At 51.0% G+C, this 13,894-nt stretch overlaps 2 protein-coding genes across 7 annotated transcripts in view; one reads left to right on the top strand and one right to left on the bottom strand.

Moving 5' to 3' along the window:
- Positions 1-8,312, top strand: part of MYO15B (myosin XVB) — a 41,377-nt gene extending 33,065 nt beyond the window's left edge. Inside the window, exons 49-65 of the mRNA XM_054516896.1 lie at positions 63-174; positions 531-691; positions 954-1,066; positions 1,180-1,243; positions 1,482-1,554; positions 1,905-1,981; positions 2,346-2,422; positions 2,992-3,122; positions 4,052-4,146; positions 4,423-4,500; positions 4,643-4,751; positions 5,075-5,223; positions 5,568-5,695; positions 6,434-6,567; positions 7,050-7,183; positions 7,571-7,711; positions 8,253-8,312. Of these exons, the coding sequence (XP_054372871.1) occupies positions 63-174; positions 531-691; positions 954-1,066; positions 1,180-1,243; positions 1,482-1,554; positions 1,905-1,981; positions 2,346-2,422; positions 2,992-3,122; positions 4,052-4,146; positions 4,423-4,500; positions 4,643-4,751; positions 5,075-5,223; positions 5,568-5,695; positions 6,434-6,567; positions 7,050-7,183; positions 7,571-7,711; positions 8,253-8,312 (1,836 nt within the window). The remainder of the gene's footprint in view (positions 1-62; positions 175-530; positions 692-953; positions 1,067-1,179; positions 1,244-1,481; positions 1,555-1,904; positions 1,982-2,345; positions 2,423-2,991; positions 3,123-4,051; positions 4,147-4,422; positions 4,501-4,642; positions 4,752-5,074; positions 5,224-5,567; positions 5,696-6,433; positions 6,568-7,049; positions 7,184-7,570; positions 7,712-8,252) is intronic.
- A 1,149-nt stretch (positions 8,313-9,461) lies between these two features.
- Positions 9,462-13,894, bottom strand: part of RECQL5 (RecQ like helicase 5) — a 38,009-nt gene continuing 33,576 nt past the window's right edge. For 2 of the 6 annotated variants that reach the window (XM_036394613.1, XM_036394614.1), the window contains exons 15-20: positions 13,679-13,819; positions 12,605-13,266; positions 12,330-12,411; positions 11,227-11,478; positions 10,710-10,782; positions 9,462-10,632 (exon numbers count right to left, since the gene is read on the bottom strand). In XM_036394613.1, coding sequence (XP_036250506.1) covers positions 10,511-10,632; positions 10,710-10,782; positions 11,227-11,478; positions 12,330-12,411; positions 12,605-13,266; positions 13,679-13,819 — 1,332 coding nt within the window. In that variant the 3' untranslated portion in view covers positions 9,462-10,510. The remainder of the gene's footprint in view (positions 10,633-10,709; positions 10,783-11,226; positions 11,479-12,329; positions 12,412-12,604; positions 13,267-13,678; positions 13,820-13,894) is intronic. The other 4 variants (XM_036394616.1, XM_036394617.2, XM_036394615.1 and 1 more) reach the window with 4 other exon arrangements.

The raw sequence follows: 13,894 nt of genomic DNA, 5'->3' as shown, positions 1-13,894 counted from the left end.
ATTGTCCATGGTGTGCCATGATCCTTAGGATGAGATCTGACCTGGCCATGGCCTTTCCCCAGGACACAAACTATGTGGTGGCCCTGCGCAGCTACATCGTGGATGACAAGAGCCTGCTCAGCTTCAACAAGGGTGACCTCATCGAGCTGCTGCCCATGCAGGGCGTGGAACCAGGTGAGGGGGAGTGTTGGGATTGGCAGGACCAGGACCAAGGGCCTGCTGGATCCATGGTGCCCAGAACCAGAGAAATACAGGGTGGGCTGGCATCATCAGCCTCTAGCTCTGCCAGACAAGCCTTGTCCCTGTTGCCTCAGTTCTAGGAATATATGTTTTATTTATTTATTTATTTATTTTTATATATATGTGTGTGTGTGTGTGTGTGTGTGTGTGTGTGTGTGTGTGTATAAGTTTCCTTAGGATGCAGGAAAACCTGGTGAGTCTCATGCTCTCCTTTGCCAGCAGAGAGCTTCATTGCTTGTTTCTCTTGGCAGCTGCCCTGGTTCCTGACCCTTTCTCTGTTGCTTTTCCAGGGTGGCAGTTTGGCTGCACGGGTGGCCGCTGTGGTCTCTTCCCCACCAGCCTGGTGCAGCTGGCTCCTGCCATTGACTACCTCAGCAGCAGCATGGACAGACGGGGGGAGCAGAGGAAGAGCACGAGAGCTCCCCCAGAGAGCAGGAACACCAGCAGGGAGGTGAGCAGTCCTTGGGGAGGGACACCCAGGGGACATGGCTGGGTTCAGTGGGAGCTGCCAGGGTGGATCCATGGCTCTGGTAGTGTCTGACCTCTGAGGGCACAGGGAAGATGATGAGGGCTTAGTCTTTGCAGATGAGACACTCAAATCCATCACAGTGTTGGAGGGGAGGCACCACACACACATGAGGCCTGGCAGCTGAGAATACACACTGCAGTTCCTCAGCTGATGTTTTAGAGTAGATTTGGTGGTGTTCCTGCAGAGTTCTGTCCTCAGCCTGACACCAGAAGCCACCAGCACCATGTTAGTGCCCGCTGGTGACCATTACACCATGACTGACTTTGCCACCGCCTACTTCCGAGAGGCTCAGTCCCTGTGAGTAGCCTGAGCTCCTTCCCACACAGGACCTGGGTAGCCTGACAAACCCCAGGCTCTTTCTGGGGGTGTTTCTTGGACTCTCTTGGACATGTTTCCTCTCCTCTGTCTAGGCAGGGCCTGAAGGGGACATCTGCTGAGAAGAAGAATGTGGCTGAGCTGGTGCGGCACACCAAGGTGAGCTCAGCCTCTGCCCCTGGCCCCAGCCAGATCCCAGCTCCAGCCCTGCCTCTGGCTTTGTCCCCACATGAACAAGGAACAGATCCTTGGCTGCAGTCTCTGGACAAGTTTAGGTGTCCCCCACTCTTTGGTGCTGCCTGTGGGGTCCTGGCAGCTCAAGTGTGTGGTGCAGCCTGCAGAGCACAGCCCTGTGTGACCCACAGCCCTGCTCTGTCCTGGTGTTCTGGCCCTGCAGGTCCCAATCCAGGCGTCTCTGCTCCGGTACTCCGACAGTGAGCTGAATGAGCTGGCTATAAAGAACTTCCAGAGTAAGGAGCTCCCTGGGACGCAGCACTGCAGAGGGGGAGCGGGGTGGTCAGGGTGGGCACACACAGACATTGGGGGGCTCAGTGGGAGGGGACACTGGCTGAGGAGGGCCCCTTCCAAGGCATTTCTGAGTTCATAATCCCCTGTGTGCTTGCTGAAAGCTTCCAGCGAAAGGGGCCTTGCCTTGAGTGCCAAATGTCCCAGAACACTCTGCCTGGGCTTTGGGCTGACTCCTCTTGTCCAGTGCAAGCCTTGTAACAGCAGAGGAGTTTTCAGGACATTTGCTTGCCCACAGCCAGCCCCATGGCAGAACCACCCCTGCTCAGACTAAAGGCCAGGCTTTGCTTTGCAGCACTGATGAGGTTCATGGGAGATCAGCCAAAACACAAGCACCAGGCTGAGGTCCAATGCATCTATGAAATTCTTCAGGTTTGTGAGCTTCCCCTGGGAAAAGTGCAGAAGCACCAACGGGAATGGAGGGCCAAGACCTTGCTGGGAAGGAAAAGAGCAGGGAGAGCCATAATGGCACCTCCTACATGAGGAAGGGAGATGAAACAGACTGTGGGGAGGGTTTGCATGTAAATGGTTTCCCTGGATATCACTGTCTGGATGAGAGCACAACCTGCCTCTGCTCTCTCCTCCTTTGAGCCTAAATAGCACTGGAGACCAGAGGCTGCAAAGCCCAAACTGGCAGAGCTCGGAAGCTGGGAGAGGAAAGGCACAAGGATGACCTGGGGATGTCTCTGATGCTCTCATCCCCTCTCTGATGCTGTTTTCTCCTCTCTGGCTGCAGCTGTGCAAGGAGAAGGAGAATTTGCACGATGAGATCTACTGCCAGGTCATCAAGCAGGTCACCCACAACCCTCAGCAGTGAGTACCAGCCCTGGCAGCTCCTGTGGTTCCAGAGGAACCATCTGCTGCAGGGACACCAGGGCCGGGGGGAGGGTGTCCCCTCATGATGGGTTGTCCCCAGCTGCTCCTGCTGAAGCTCCTGCTGAGCACTCAGGAAATGTTGCCAGTCACTGGGTCTGGCATTTTCACTTTAGTAGATATTTTTCCTTATATTTCTGGCTGCTGATCTATCTGGGCACCAGTAAACATTCCTGGTGGCTCCTGCTCGTGGTGCACTCAGAGCCCTGATTTCCTCCTCCCAGCCTTGGGGAACTGATGAACACCAGTCAAGGACTGGCTTGGCCCCACACTGCCCTGGGAGGTGGCAGTAGTGGCATCGGAGTGGCCTTCACTGTTCCCTTTCTTTGCTTCCTGTTGGAATAACTGAATCAATCTCTTACTCAGCACAAGAAACCTCTGACCAAGGGCTGACACCTCCTTTTCTGCCAGCTGCCAGAGGTGTTCAGAAGGGCACAGGCTGACGTTGAGGTGCTCAGAGGAGGAATTGTCTTGTCCCAAGGTGCCCAACAGTCCTTTCTGATCCACAGGGAGAGCGAGCTGCGGGGCTGGTTGCTCCTAAACCTGCTCACTGGGTACTTCCTGCCTTCCAAAATCCTCATGCCCTATGCCACCAAGTTCCTGCAGCTGGCCAGCAGTGATCCATCCAGCACCCACCATGGTAAGACTGTTTGTGTCCTGTAAAGCAAATATTCCAGATCAAATCCCCCCATCCTGTCATTCTTCTGTCCCAACACTGTCATGTTTGGATGTGTCCTGGCAGGGTGGGAGGTGAGGTCAAGTCTCTTTGCTCTCCTAGCAGTGACCAGGGGTGTCTTGGTTTGAACAGACAGGTGTCTGCTAAGGAAGGCAGGAGCCTCCCTTGAAATAGAAAATGTAAACCCCCTCCCTCTGAATTATTATAATTTTGAATTTAAGGGGCTCTCAGGCAAAGATATAGGAGTAGGGAGTAGGAATAACAGTCCTTTACTAGGGAAAAAATAGAAATGCAGTAATACAAACCCACACTGCCAGAGTCAGAGCAGGCCCTGTCCCCTGTGTGTCAGGGGGGCACAGCCCATCCCATGGGGGCTCAGCCCTCCTGCAGTGCCAGCTGTGGCTCTGCTGGAGCAGGGATCCTGCACAAGGGGGGAGTTTTCCTCTGCAGCTCCAGGGCTGCTGGAGATGGGCCTGGGCTCCCTCTGGCCATGCAGGGCAGCAGAAGCTGCTCCTCTGGCAATGCACTGGGCAAAGGCTGCTGTGCTGTGCCAGGCTCAGATTGGATCCAGGTAGGAATGCTTGGCTCCTCCCCTGGGCGCAGCATCTCCCCATGGGATGATGGGATTGGATCAGCCCTGCAGGGACACTCAGTGGCCATGGACAGCAGAGATCTCCTGCAGGGAGGGTTGGTTGTGATAAAGAAAACTCCCAATGAACAGAAGAGAACTGCCCCAGCTCTGACAGATGGTGATAGAATACACATCCCCAGCACATCTTGCAACCTAAGACAAGGGGTTAAATTCAACCCAGCCAGGATGACCCAACATCACAGGACACCATGTTTAGTTCTCTCTTTGGCTCAGCACATGGAGCTTTCTCCTTTCCCTGCAGATATAGCCAAGATCTGCCAGAGCAACCTGCGCAAAAACTTCCTGTACGGGGGCCGCCGGCACCTCCCTTTCCCTGTGGAGATGGAGGCACTGCTGGTATGGGGGGCAGGGAAGTGGGGTGGGGGCTGGCAAGGAGGACAGGGAAGAGGCTTTGGAGGTGCCACGGGCAGTGTGACAGGGGCAGTTGGTGTTTCAGGAGAGGAAATGGAGCGTGTGCATGGAAGGAGCTTGGGAGGTGCAGGCCATGGAGTGAGCAGGGAGGAGGCAGGTGCTGTGGGCAAGCAGTGGCAGCAGGGATGGGGAAGGAGAGGGACAGACACGTGGGGCTGATGGGACCCTGCATGTCTGCCTGCCTGACATTGTCCTCTGCAGAAGGGACACGGCGCCCGCCGGCTGGTGGTGCTGATGCCTGGAGGCCTGGAGTACCTCACCAGGATCAGGACATTCACTGTGAGTTGGAGCTGGGAGTTCCTTCAGTGGTCTGGACTCTGAGCCACACCAGGGAAATCCCTTATCTGACAAGGAGGAATGTGTCTGCCTCCTCTTGGGCTTGCCTGGTCAGGGTATTCATTTCCTTCTCTCCTTGCTTCAGGTGGCCAAGGAGCTCTTGCAGGAGATCTGTGAGCAGATGGGAATAGGTGAACAGCAAGAAACACTGGACTTTGTTCTCTTTGCTGTCAGGATTGATGACAAAAATCTCGGCAAGTAGAGACCAGCATGGAGCTTCTCTCTTCCAGCAGCCTCTGCAAAAACGAACATCACAGCTCCTGCTTGGAATAGTTCCTCCACCCTTGCTGCCTCCTGGGAGGGTCCTCTTAAGCAGTTTCCCTCTGTATTAGGGTTAAGGATTGATCCTCCTCGGGGGCTGTGTTGCTTGTTCCTGAAAGAGGTGTGGGGTTCTGTGTCCCTTTGGAATGGCTGAGGGTTGGAGTCTCAGGGCAGGGTGGAACTGAGGTGTGCAGGAAGGCTCCAGTCCCAGCCTCTCCCCCAAGAAGGATGGATGACCTCTCCCTGTGTCATGTAGGTAAAATGGTGAGGCCAATAAAACTGGAGGAGTATCTCCATGATTACCTGCTGGAGGACAAGCTGGTCACTGTGACCTTACGCAGGCTCATCTGGAGGACACCTCTGCACTTTGACAACCAAGTTTACACAGATGTCCATTATGGACAGGTAAGCAAGAGCAGGACCCTCCCTAGCAGGCACAGAGGTGGTGTCCCAGCCCACAGGAATGTCCCAAGGGGGCTGAAAAAGCAGGAGGGCTTTGTGTGCTGTTTCTGGGAGTGACTGAGCACTGAAGCTATGAATGCCAGGAGGGATCTGTGCCTGTGGCCTTAGCCTGGAGCAGTGCTGTTCCTCACATTGTGCAGCTCCCCAGGCTCTTTCTGAGCTCAGAGAGCCTTTGTTTTGCATTATCAGCAAGGCAGGATGTGGGTCTGTGCAGCCTGGCACTGCCCAGACTTGCCTGTACCCTCTGGCAGCTTTAACAAAGGCCTCTTTGCTGTGCTGTCCCTCAGGTGCTGTGGGATTACCTGAATGGGAGGATCCTGCTGAACCAGAATAAAGAAATGGAGATGCAGGTGTGCCTTTTGGCAATGCTCCAGCACTGGGCCAAAGTGGAGCAGCAGAGCTCTGCTCCCTCCAGGTATGTCTGTGGCAGAGGGGATCTCTCTGTGATGGCCATAGGCACCACAGGGGTTAGGGGCAGGTACCTGCAAGTCCTCTCTGAATAATTAAGAAATGTCCAGTTCTGGAGAGCACAGAGGGTCATGAGGGTGCCATGGTCATTTCATTTGATTGCCATGGATTTGTAACACCAAGAAGGAAGGGCATGAGCTCATGGTTTGCGTGAATCCTCCTTTGTTCTCTCTCATGAGTGTCAGAGGTTTTAACCCTGGACACCTGAAATCTGTAGTGAGATGCCCGAAGGCAACAAAATTGTCCCTGGGTACTGGAAACCTTCAGTCCTGCAGTTCCAAGCTGTACTTTGCCACTCCTTCCTTCCCTTATGCATTTTGACTTGGAGTTGAGGTAATGCCTCCATCAGATCCCCTTAAAGCACCAGCAGCAGGGAAATGGCATAACCCTGCTGGGCACTGAGGAGCTCCTGCTGTCCTCCAGAAAGGAGGGATTTCTCTCCATGCCCTGGTCAGTGGTGCACAGCTGAATTCTCTGTGGACAAGGGTGGTCTCACTGTCTCTGATGGTTCCTTCCACCTTACCCAAAGCAGACATCACCTGTTGTGCTCTTCCTCTCCCCCTTCACCCTCATTCCCAGATATACAATGGAAAATTGCTGCCCCATCCCCTCCTTCCCCTTAATCCCCATGCTGATGTTTGATTTTATCTGGCAAGGGTGAATTAGAATCTGTTTTTTGGCACAGGGAAGAGCTGAAGGAATACACTCCCAAGAGCCTGCAGGCCTCCATCAGCCCCAAGGCTCTGCACAGCCACATGGCCACACTGCTGAGAACAAGGCAGCCCCTCCAGCCACGGGATGCAAAAGTCCAGTTCATAGGTGAGGAGACATCCTCATCTGCCTCAGTTCCTATGCTGTTTCAGCTTCTGGAAGCTGCTCTGAATGCACTTGTGGGACAATTCATGAGGTTGTTGATGATTCTTGGAGCCTGGAATGAGCCATGAGAATGGAATTCCCTGACAGCTCCTCACTGTGGATTAGATCTTGTTCCCAAGCATGGTGATCATGCTAAAATTCCATCTCTTGTAGGGGTCTGCAGTGGATTTTCAGAGCTCTGTACAAGCTGTGTTTTAATTGATATTCTGGCTGCATGTCTGTTTTCCAGTCAGAAAAGGACAGGACATCCACTCAGGCCGCTGAGAATTGAGTCTCAGAAGCCAGGGAGGGAGGCAGAAGTTGTCAACATTACTTTTTAATATAGTAAATCTTGGGAACACTGGCAGCTTTGACCACCCCAGGCTGGTGCAGTAAATTGCTGGCTGAAAGCTGCTGTCCTCAGGCCACTTTTTGCTCTCTCCTAGAGCACGTGATGAAATTGCCTTTCTTTGGCTACTCCATCTTCACAGTGGAGAGAATCAGTGATGAAACGATCCCTGTGCCCTGTTTCTTTGGTGTGAACAAGGAGGAGATCATTGTGGTGGATGGCACCACCCAGGTATGCCAGACAATCCCTCTTGATGTCTGTCAGATATGAACTGTGACTTTAGAAGAACTTGTGAAGGAAGAGGCTGGACATCACAGCCACTCTGACAACAGCACTGGCCCAGAGCAAGAGTGTACAACAGGCATTATTGCCATGGGCTCTTGTGTAGGTCCAGTGTTCATGCTAACAAGGACAATCCACAGCAAAACTAAATGTGGAACACATTCCTGTCTGTCCCAGTCCTGTGGGAGTTCCAGGGCTGTGCTGGGCTGCCCTGTATCCAGCCTGTGCCCCAGACCTTCCTTCAGCTTTCCACAGGCTCTTGAGGTGACTTGTGGTGAGAATCAGAGATGGTTTCCCTTTGGGGACTGCTCCTGAGAGTGGCTGTTCCCTGTGCAGGAGGTGTCCCGGGTGGTTCCCCTGAAGGAGCTGCAGAGGATGCGCACCCTGAGGCCCATGTCTGACGGGGGCCCTCCCGGCCTGGAGCTCCACTACGGCTCCCCCGAGAGCCCCAGGGCCCTGTGGCTGGAACTGTCACAGGTGAGATCAGCCTGGGCCTGCAGCCTCCTCCTGGCACCTCCCAACCTGCCCTTCCCTGCCCAGCTGAGCCTCTGCTGAGGGATGGTGCTGCTGCTCCTGGTGCTGGTGACGGTGCTGGTGTCCTGTCCCAAAGGAGGAGGGGGACTCTTGCTCCTGGTAAAACACCTCACAAAAGCCATTAGTTTTGTTGTTCTCTTCTTTTTCTAGTAATTTGTCCAGGCAGGACTTTTTGGCTCCTGTTCAATTTGCTATCCTTAAGTTTGAGGTGAAGTCCCCTAGGCCTATGAGATGTCTTTTTACCCAGTTGAGGAGAGAACCTTCTGGGCTTCTTTCCTCTTTAAGGGGACAAAGGATAGTTTTGTCACTCTCAACAGAAGACACATTCCTATAGGGGACACTGTATTTCCAGCCTCTGAAGTGCAGCTTGGTCCCAGCATGTGGCTGATATTTAATTATGGGAAGTGATTTATGGGGATATTTAATTAGGGGAAGCAGATCTTTCTGGGCAAAGAGTGATTGATGCTGGTTTGTGTTTTGCCAGGCCAAAGAACTGTACCACACGATTGTTGTCATCCTGGATAAAACAGAGCTGCACTCCTAAAGCCTAAAACGAGGAGAATGGCCAAGGAAAACAGCACTGTTTTCCTTTCTCTGAACTTGGTCAGTGCTCCCTGACCTGTCTTTGGGAGAGAACTCTTCCAGCAGACACCCATGACCTCAGCCAGCTGCTTTCTAAGAATGCCACCACAGCGTTTGTCGATGGAGTGACCGTAACCATCGTGACCTGCCATTCAGCCCTCAAGCCCTTCCTTGAAACAATCCAAGCTGTGGCTAAACAAACCCCAAGGGCCTCTCCACACCACAGCCCCTTCCAACAAAGAGCAGCTGACCAAAACAAGCACTTGCCTTCGAGCTTTGCACTGTGCAACTCCTCCTTTCTGTTTTGAATTAATTATCCCGAGCAAAGCCTGGTGCTTGCTAGAGATTTGTGTATCCCAATGCCCAGCTGAGCTGTGCAATGCCTGCAGGGGCTGCTGGTGCTTTCCAGGAGCCAGATTTGTCTCTGAATTGATATGCAGAGATCCTCTAGCAGGATTTGTGAAGCAATTTGTAGAAAGCATCCTAATTGACAAGCAGATCAGTGTTAATCATACAATTAACACATATGCTAGGGCACAGATTGAGCTGCAATGGTAAGGAAGTTTACTGTTAATTAATTTCTCACTGACATAATTATATGCATATGCTTCACTCTACTATAAAGAAGTCAGTCATGGCCATGCAGCTGTCAGACTTCAATGATGGCTCTGTGCCCATGGAGGAAGCATCTTCAAACAGAACTTGTATTATACTGAAGTGTTTTGGGTTGTACAAAAATATTTATTTTTATTGCCACAGCTCTCCTAATGACCTGAGAAGTAACTGCCCTTTAGGAAATTGCAATAAAATAATCACAGAGATGTTCTGAAGGTATGATATGCTAGATCTTACATCTAACCTGGGAAAACTTAACTGCAGGTAATGGGCAAAGCTTGAGGAAAATGTTGTCACTGTTGGCAGGGAAGGGGGACAGATCTGAGAGTGCTCAGTGCAAGCCCTGATGCACAGTTAGACTTTTGCTGATGAGCTGATGCCAGTGGGAACGACAGCATCTTCCCTGGCAGGTGCTTCTCTTTGAGTGCTGCTTAATGAACCTCTGAGCAGTCTGTGTGACTGAGTGGTAAGAAAAAGCTTCCAGGAACAATCCACAGCAGTTGTAACATTGCTTTATTGTCAGTCCTGCATATACCCTTCAGAACACTTAAAAAATACATCTGTGGAATGCAGTGATCCCAACCCCTGGGTAGCCTCTGAGGCTGCACATTCCTCTGGCAGCACTGGAGCCTGAGGCCAGCAGCCCCTGTAGGTAAGGAATAGAGGCAGAACCCAACAAAAATCCAACAGGAAGGACTTGTACCAGGGAATCAGGTTCAGGTTCCATATAAACATAGCAGCAGAGGTACCACAGTGTCAATTTGAGGGTCACAGCAGAGCCCTACCCAGCTGTAATAGCAGCACTGCTCCCTGCACTGCAGACTTCTGGTGAGGCACAGGGAGCAAATATGGCTTTAGGGATTACAAGCAAAGGCTGGAAGTGTTGCAGGGGTTAATACTGAAGGAGTATCACCACTTAAATTAAAGGGCAGACAGAATTGGACAAAATCAAAGAAGTTCACATTAAAAGAAAAAGAGTTTCTCCTCCTTTAGAAAGCAAGCACTGCCTCCATGGTAATTACAAAATGCTCCTCCCCTGCCCTTCAAACAAAAATATTCCATCCAGAAACTCAAATATTGAGTTTGTCACTGGCAGCCCTGAGCAAAGCATGAGAACTTGTAGCATATTGGTGACACTGAAATAAGAAACAGGGAGAGGGGGAGCAAGGGGAGGAGCCATTTAGAAAGCAAGGTGCCATCCCAAAGCAGAGTCCCAACTGGAAAGTCTGAGCCCTGCCCAGACTGCTGCAGGTAGTAGAGTGCAGAACATCCAAGGCAGCAGCCCCTAACAAAGCCAGCAGGTACAACTTCACACCTCTTGGTCCTTGAGGGTTTCAGCACCCCACTTACTGGGGAAACTCACCATGAGTTCACAAAAACTGGTTCCCTTGAATGTGTGTCACTAAGGGCACAAGTGAGCAAAAATGCAGTGGAGAAAAGAAAAATAAATCTCATTTCTGCAGTCTCATGAGACCCTCCATGGCTGAGTTCTTCCACATCCCCTGGTGGTGCTGCTGCAGGAAGAGAGCCAACAAGCAGCAGGGATCAGCTCTCCAAGCTCTGCAGCTCCTCCCAGTCTGCCTCATTCTCACACCTGAGCCTTGTTTTGAAAAACTCCTTGATGAGTCTCTGTGCTTCCTCCTTCACTGCAACAGAGGAAACACCATCTTTTGAGTCGATACTTAAGACATCTGCCCCTCTAAAGCCATGAAGCAATGTGGCATTGCAATAACCCCAGACACACCTGTCTTGCGGGCAGGGCTCTGCTCCTGGGTCAGTAAGTGAGACAGGTGCCTGGCAAAGCCCTTGAAGAGATCCTGCAGCATTGGGGAAGAGCAGAAAGCAGACACAGTTACCTCACCAGTCTCTTCCCATGTTTGTCTTGCCCTTAGCACAGACTGGCACAAACCACTCCTAGACTGAACACACACAGTTGGCCCTGCAATGCTGGAGAAGGCCAGGCACACACATCTTGCCTTGCAGGGCACAGCAAGGAAACATCAGCACTGAACCTGTTCCTACTTCACAGGGGGGAGTTAAAAACGTGCCAGGGTTTAATGTGAAAATATGAACAACCACAAGGAAATGTGGAATAAACAGACACCAACTTGTTTGTGGGAGAGGGGAGTTGCTGCACTTGGAGTCACTTAAACAGCACATAAATAAAAGGTGATCCAAATCATCTCTGCCTTCACAGAGCCCCAGATCCCTAGAAAGATGAATTCTCCTTCTGCTAACGAGGGCCTTGAGCTATACTCTACCTTGGAAGCAAATTTGCCCCCCTTGTAGAATGGGGTCAAATACTTGACAACGATGTCTGCAGTCTCTTTAAGGGACATGCCTTTGGTCACTGGCTGTATGGTCTTGCTGCTTCCTTCTTTATCACACTGTGCTAAGTTTGAGTCAAAAGTCACCTTCTTCTTTGTTGGACCAACACTTTTGCCCTCTGGATGGGTCAGAATTGAAGATTTTGTCACTGTCCGGAGCCGCTTTTTTGCAGGACTTTCCACATCCTGGAGAGGGGACAGAAAACCAAACCTACCAATTCCTGTGGCAGCACTGCCCTTCCAAACAGGCACCACTTTCCAAGAACACAAATCTTTGCAGCATCCTGCAGCCTCTGCCTCGAGTGAATACCCAGCAGGAATCTCTGTAACTCCTTTTCACCTGCTGTGCAGACACTACTTCACACACAAAGGGACTTGGAAAAAAACCCTTTAGAGAATATCACATTTAGAACTACCCTGTGCTCATATTGGGGCAGCTAATTGCTAGACCCTATCCTACAGAGGAAAACTGACTGGAAAGATTTCTCAGGATGTCTGCTGAGAACAGAATACACCCCTCAGGAAGAATCAGCCACACCAGGAAAGCCCCACTCCTGCTCAGTTTGAAAGAGAAAGGAGAGTGCAGTGTTGCAGAGACAGCTGCCAGGCAGTCTCAGCTGCCAAATGCAAAAGCAGAAAATTAATGGCAAGGCAGGCTGTGAGCAGGGGTCACTTCCCAATGGTCCTGTGTGTCTCTGGCCTGTGGTTGTGCCCTTGCCTTGAGAAAGCAGCTCCCTAATTATAGTTAGTGACAGATCTCAGGGGGTGGGGACACTAATTCCAGGCAAGTCACCAGCAAGGGCACAGTCATGAGTTGCACAGAGGAGGAACAAAGCCCAAGGTGCTGGCACAGCCCAGAGGGCAACAGGGAAACACCAGGAATGCAACACAACTGGGGCTCTCCTTTCTGCTGCAACTGCAGCTGGGCCTTCCCCGGGTAAATGACACTCTCAGAGCAGGAGTGTCACTCTCAGAGAGAAATTTGGCACAAGATGAGCAGAAGAAAGAGAGGAAATCAGCATTCATTGAAGTCTTACCTCATCTGATCCTGGCCGTTTCCCACTGTCACCTTCTCCCACAACAGGCAGCTCAGTTTCTGCAACATTTTCAGCAACACTACTGGGAAGAGTGGAGAGAAGGCCAGTTGTAATCATTCCACAGTGAAAATATTTCTGCATTCAGGGTCAGTGGCCCTGAGACTTCATGGTAAAGCAAGAGTCTCCCTCACTCACCCAGAGACCTCAGACAGGTTTCCAGGACAGGGCTGCTGGGGTTCTGGACAACACAGGGAGCAGAGAAGTGAAGATTTTACCTGGACTTCACATCCATTTCTTCCTCAAGGAATTCACATTCAGCAGGCTGCTGGCTCTTAGAATTTTCCCCTCTCTCAGTCAGTGTTACTTCTGTTTCTCTCAGTTCTTTATTCTCCTCCTGGAACTGCCCAGTCAGGTCTCCAGAGCCATCTTTATTTTCCTGAGGCGTTGGTTTCTCTTGACACACACTTTGAGAAGAAACCTGAGGTAGTGTGCTTGCAGAACAGCCATCTCCTTTTGCTACACTGCAGCTCTGGGCTTTAGAGCCAGCTTTGGGGAGGGAGAAGAATTTGGAAATATCCTGTGATTCCTTTTTAGCTGCTTCTGCAAGCATTTGCTGCTTCTTGCTACGTTTGGACTTCTTAGCAGGGCTCTCCCCAAGAGCACTTTTTGTGTCTGGACTGGGTTGCTGCCCCTTCTTTTCTGGGTGTAGTTCTACCCCTCCACTCTCATCCACTGCTTTGGTTGCAGTTTCTTCCCTCTGGAGAACAGAGTTTCTGGTGTCCAGGTCCAGACTGTAGCTGCTGTTGTCTTGCCCATTTGGACAGTCATTTTTGATAGGCTTTGCATCACTCTCCTCCTGGATCTTCAGCAGTTCTGAAGCTGTCTGGAACAAGCTGGATTTCTTTGGAAATCCTGCTCCCACACGCTTGGGTTTGAACTGGGGAGACAGGAAGAAGAAGAAATTTTGGATGTGAGATCCCTGAGTGCAGCACCATAAAGCAGCTGAGATTCTGCACACAATACACCAGTGTGGGCAGCTGTAAGCTGGGAGAGGCTCTAAATCTGGCTGATCACCACCCCCATCAACAGAGACATGAGAGAAATGGATTAGGTGGAAGTCCTAGGCCAGCAATAAGAAAACAAGGCAGCATCCTTGGATAGAGCAAGATGAGAAAGAATTTATTTAAGCTGTGGGCTGCACACAGATTATATTAACTAATAACAATGTGACAGACAGGAAAAAGCAGTTACAATAGAAATATTCAGTTGTGGCCACAGAAAGGACTCAAATTAATAAAAAGGCAGACAGAAAAACACCATTCCTTCCTGTCTATCCCACCAGTACTCACCGAGGGAACTTGGGATGCAGGAACAAACTCCCCTTCTGCTAAAGAATCAGATTTTGTCTCCAAATTGCTGTTACCACCTGTTCCAGACCCAAAGACTGAGAACAATTCCCCTTGTTTGGAGGCTTTATTGATTTCTGCCACCTGAAAAGAGAACAGAAATATTCTCTAATGGCCAGAAATCTTTATGTATTCCTGCCTTAGTACATTCTAAAAGTC

Source organism: Molothrus ater, chromosome 19 (genome assembly GCF_012460135.2).
Source record: "Molothrus ater isolate BHLD 08-10-18 breed brown headed cowbird chromosome 19, BPBGC_Mater_1.1, whole genome shotgun sequence".
Taxonomy (NCBI): domain Eukaryota; kingdom Metazoa; phylum Chordata; class Aves; order Passeriformes; family Icteridae; genus Molothrus; species Molothrus ater.
Note: the sequence above shows the minus strand (reverse complement) of the source record. Positions and strands in the feature narration are given on the sequence as shown.